The sequence below is a fragment of the Sinocyclocheilus rhinocerous genome, unplaced genomic scaffold (assembly GCF_001515625.1).
Source record: "Sinocyclocheilus rhinocerous isolate Xijiao unplaced genomic scaffold, SAMN03320098_v1.1 scaffold3468, whole genome shotgun sequence".
In the NCBI taxonomy this organism is placed as follows: domain Eukaryota; kingdom Metazoa; phylum Chordata; class Actinopteri; order Cypriniformes; family Cyprinidae; genus Sinocyclocheilus; species Sinocyclocheilus rhinocerous.
The window spans coordinates 384,696-389,695 of NW_015657489.1; the positions used below are offsets into that span (position 1 = coordinate 384,696).

General features: G+C 39.5%; 2 protein-coding genes across 8 annotated transcripts in view; one reads left to right on the forward strand and one right to left on the reverse strand.

Annotated features, from left to right (window-relative positions):
* LOC107721042 (intraflagellar transport protein 74 homolog) overlaps nucleotides 1-5,000 on the reverse strand; it is a 17,442-nt gene that overhangs the window by 7,690 nt on the left and 4,752 nt on the right. For all 7 annotated transcript variants that reach the window (XM_016528897.1, XM_016528896.1, XM_016528895.1 and 4 more), the window contains exons 9-10: nucleotides 1,504-1,642; nucleotides 111-173 (exon numbers count right to left, since the gene is read on the reverse strand). In XM_016528897.1, the coding sequence (XP_016384383.1) occupies nucleotides 111-173; nucleotides 1,504-1,642 (202 nt within the window). The remainder of the gene's footprint in view (nucleotides 1-110; nucleotides 174-1,503; nucleotides 1,643-5,000) is intronic.
* LOC107721044 (leucine-rich repeat-containing protein 19-like) overlaps nucleotides 4,269-5,000 on the forward strand; it is a 2,356-nt gene continuing 1,624 nt past the window's right edge. The window contains exons 1-2 of the mRNA XM_016528900.1: nucleotides 4,269-4,692; nucleotides 4,913-5,000. The exon at nucleotides 4,913-5,000 is cut by the window's right edge and continues 282 nt beyond it. Of these exons, the coding sequence (XP_016384386.1) occupies nucleotides 4,621-4,692; nucleotides 4,913-5,000 (160 nt within the window). The 5' untranslated portion in view covers nucleotides 4,269-4,620. The remainder of the gene's footprint in view (nucleotides 4,693-4,912) is intronic.

Genomic DNA, 5,000 nt, shown 5'->3' on the forward strand with positions numbered 1-5,000 from the left:
GTGTGTGTGTGTGTGAGTGTGAGTGTGTGTGAGTGTGAGCGTGTGTGAGTGTGCGCGTGTGTGAGTGTGTGTGTGTGTGCGTGTGTGAGTGTGTGTGCGTGTCCACTCACCGCCTCAAACGTCTCCTTCCTACTCATCAGAGCGTCCAGTTCCTCTTGAAGGGAATCCAGCTCCTGGATGCAGATGAGAGACGGCGGATGAGGCGTGACAGTGAATAACAGTAAACTTGGAATCATTCTCACAAATCATTCAGACTTCAATTTGATGTTTGGAGCCAGTAGTGATGCGGTTAACTGAAGTAAACTAGACTTTATGTAGACCTGCGTCACTTATTGATTTTTGTTTTTAGCATTAACATCCATTTGGCGTACACTTTTATCCAAAGTGACACGGAAAAGTGACTAGTTATTTCTCCAGATCTTGCATTGCCTGGGAATCAAGCCTATGACACTGGTGTCGCTATCGCTCTTCATGTTTTACTGTTTATGTCATATACGACTGTCAAAAAACAACGGGGGACACAGTTAAAAAAAAATCCTTTAAAAAAATGAATTGAGGAAGTTAAATGAAAAAGTTCAAAGAAAAAAACACTTCAATATTTATCCAAGTAAACAAAAACAATGAAAATCAACATTGGGTCAGGTACTACAATGATTCAATAACTCACTGAACACCAGTCACAGTCATATAACATGAAAAATAATAAAAAGTATAATAAATAAATAATAAAAAGCATTTCCTGAAATACAAGCAAAGAAACACAACATACTAACTTTATTAGTATTGCAGATCATAAAAATCATAAAATACGAAATTCCACCCACTTCCCACCATACTTTGTATCTTCCACTCCCATAATGCATCACAGCAAATGTATAAAAATTATAATAAAAGAATAAAAGTCTTTTAATAAGTCAAGATGGCCGATCCATGTGAAAGCCAACGGTTTGTTGAAGCAATATAAATGAAATGTCCATTGATTTAGTGCTCAGGTGGTCAGTCTGACAGTTGTGTGTGTATGTGTGTGTGTGAGAGTGTGTGTCTGAGTGTGTGTGTGTCTGAGTGTGTCCGAGTGTGTGTGTTTCTGTGAGTGTGTGTGTGTATGTGCGTGCGTGTGTGTGTGTATGTGCGTGCGTGCGTGTGTGTGTGCAAGTGCGTGCGTGTGTGTGTGTGCAAGTGCGTGCATGTGTGTGTGTGTGTGTGTGTGTGTGTATGTGCGTGCGTGCGTGTGTGTGTATGTGCGTGCGTGCGTGTGTGTGTGTGTGTGTGCAAGTGCGTGCGTGTGTTTGTGTGTGTCCAACCGCTCTCCACATCAAGGTAAAGGTTAGGTTTTTAAACAAAGTATGGGTTCATATCTTTATCTAAAAATTGTTAACGAAAGGGAATCCAGGGAACGGAGAGCAGCTCTGTGACAATGACACATTAGTGTTGTTACTTGCATTCTGCTGAAACAGTTAGCACACCAGTTCTTAGCGTGGTATTATTGGGTGGAATGAGACAAACCTGCATTAGCTCTTCATTGGTGGCTTTCATCTCAGTGTACTTGGCCTGTTTATCAGCAGACATCTTCTGAATGATGTTTTGGGCAGCCTGCTTCTCTTGGACTATATCATCCTCCACAGCTCTGATCATATCCTCTTTCCTGAGAAAGAGAGAGAAAGTTGTTAGTATACACCATAATCATCCATCCTCATAACACTGAACATCATTCAGCGGCAGATCCTCCTATCATCCTCTGGACACTGGGCATCACAGGAACCGCACTCCTCTGGACGTACAGGTATATTCTTCAGGGAACCTTGGGAGAAACCAGACTCAGTTTGGGCCAGTTCTCCTCTGGCCAGACCAAACCAGCATGATGTGGTTTAATTCCAGGCTGCAGCACAGGTCAGATTGGACTAACATAACAGTAATGCTTGAGGTTGAACTAAGCAGTTTATTATTTATATATATATATATTTTTTTAATGTATATGTATAGTTTATTATTATTATTTTATTATTTACAGATGTAATTTCAGACGTTTCAGTCTCTTGTTACATTTAAAAAAAAAAAAAAAATAAATAAATAAATTTTAACAATACAAAACAATTCTGTTGTCATTTATGTAATCTAGGGCTAGCTGTGCATTAAATGATTTTAATGCATGACGTGGAGGCAAAGGACCACTCGACGCACAGCAAAGATCTAGCATTCTGCCCGCTTTAAATCAGACACAGAGATGAAGTAGTGCGGTAAGATCACATTTATTTGAACGCATGAATTATAGCATTGATTTGAATTAATTATTGAGAGAGAGAGAGAGAGAGAGAGAGAGATGAAAGTTGCGTATGTGAATTGTGTCTGTGCGTCTCACTCTGCAAACTGAAGCTGTGAGTTTAGTTATTTAAAAAATATACATTTTACCCTCTAGTAGCTGAGAAATATAATGTATTGATTCAGTATCGAAGCTATGCTGTGCTCCTGAATGTTTCTGTGTGTGTGAGTGTGTGTGTATTTGTCTGTTCAAGCACGATAAGACGAAAAGTGAACTCAGATCTGTAATGGTGCGCTGTCTGAGACGCGGCTCTCTGTGTGCGCACACAGAAAACAGAGTACCGAATTGAGTTGTCTTTCGCAATCTTGCACATCTACATCAAGAAAATCAGATCGTGTCACACAACTCCTTGTCCAGGTTCTCTATCCTGAATTTCTGAAATGCTCTTGAGCCTAAAGAGTGCAATAAAGCACACTTCACATCTCGGCACACCTCTAAAAACTGTTACCACAATAAACAACTTTGCTGTCAGGTAATATCCAAATTTAGACAATTCACAGTTCCATGGCAACTTATCTTAACAAATTAAGATAATTATTTCAGTTTATTAAAAAAGGAAAATGTAATTGTATGTCTAACAGTCATTCTAGAATCTGTCAGCCTATAAAGATAGAATAAAGATTATTTTGATGATTGTATTAGAGACTGTACCAAAGTTCACTATTTATGAATTTGACAGACATGTTTATCCTAAGCAGCTTATATTGTATTTAAGATATACATTTTTATCACTTCATGCATTCCCTGGGAATCGAACCCATGACCTTGGAATTGCTATCGGCGTGCTCTACTGCTTGAGCTACAGGAACAACACAATTAAACACATAGTTCATCAGAAGTCAATCTTTAGCCAGTCTTTTATTACAGAGAGCAAAGGTCTGTCTCTTTCTGAGCTCTTTCAAGCATGTGTTAACACAGACTATTACACAGCACTCAAGGGTAAGTGATTCTTACATTCATATCTATAAAGTTTTCTTTTATTTTTATTTTAACTATAACAAAAGTGAAAAACTGATGTTTTATGCAGATTATGAGGCAAAGATCCAAAATGCTATCATAACAGATTGACTCAAAGAAATGTAATGCTTAGCAGCCAGTTAAAACAAACTGATTACGTTATGAAAACCTGGAATAATGACATTATAATGGTCACCACAGGCTTTTCTTTACTTTAAAGTTACAAAGAGGCTGTTCGAATGATCCATTAAATGACTTTTTCATGAACTGTTCCCTCCTGGTGGAATGACCTGCCCAATGAGACTTGTCATTTGCACTTACAATTGTTGCTCTTTTGATCGCTTCTATTGTCCTCATTTGTAAGTCGCTTTGGATAAAAGCGTCTGCTAAATGACAAAATGTAAATGCTTAAAAGCAACTTCATTTCCAGGCATGGTTAAGAATAACCTGTAACAAAACGAAACACAAATATCACTTTTGAACTGAACCAACCATGAAGCAAATGGAGACGACAGGCTGTCAAGAGAAATACAGCAATCAAGAGTTAAACGGGCGCACAGGGCGTAAAACACTGACACATGTAAATATCCAACAGGGCTTGTGAGTGCGATATAGCACAGGAAAGACAAAGGAAGTATATAGGAGAAAGACAAAGGTTTTTGGAGGAGCTGAGGAGAAAAACACAGCTACAGTTTTCACTAGAGTCTTTTAAATCCAGTAATAAGAATTGGCCCAGCATTACTATTACTGCAGATCCCGAAAAACACATTCATATTAAAGACGTGATCATTCAATAAATAGTAACTATATTAGACAACGTACTATAATGACCAAGTCTCTGTTAGAGACCTTGAGAATCGCACACATGAGAGCTAGTGCAAAGCATATGACACTGATTCTGCAATTTAGACCTTCCAGTTGGTCTGTGTTTATAAGATGAGAATGAAACAAGCATCTGTCCTTAATGCAACTGAACAATAATGCATGTCAGCTCGCTCCGCTAGAGAACACTGGGTGACTGTGTGTCTCATGCCAGCCAGACAAGACCATGAGTATCTTTGTGGCTGATGGCAGATAACATAAAACAGCAACAAACACAAGCAGAGAGACACGGGACAGCAGCATGCTGATAGGAGAGGGACTCGTCTGCACAAAGATCCTCTTTGTGTGACACTCATGAAGAGGGTTTTTACTTTCTCCTGAGCATAAAGAGCAGAGAAGGTTCTTGCTCTTTATGACTACAGCTCACAACAGACAGGACAATTTAGCAAGAGCTCTCTTTCCTCTTATGGACAGGACAGGTTTGTTTGGTTGATGCAGTGCTGTTATCACAGGTAACACAGATCATGGCCGGGAGACAGATGCTTGTGGTGTGGGTCGCAGCGGTTCTGATGAGCTCCGGTGTAATCGCACAGCAGGTGAGTGTCTTTCACACTCAGTTATGCCAACACGTTCTGTATCAAAGTGATATTCATGTCTAAGTTACTGTCTAACAATTAGTCACAGTCAAATCATAGACTGGAGAATTACGAGTTGATGTAAAACACAGTGAAAAGAGGGGACCCGCAGTCTCCTGTCCTCATGGCTCGTCAAGCATTACACTCCGATGTCAAACAAACATTCACCATTTGTGTTCAGGTGGACATGAGCAACGCATCTCTGACAGAGATTCCTGAAGATACACCTACAAACATCACCGAATGGATCCTGAGCAACAACTCACTTG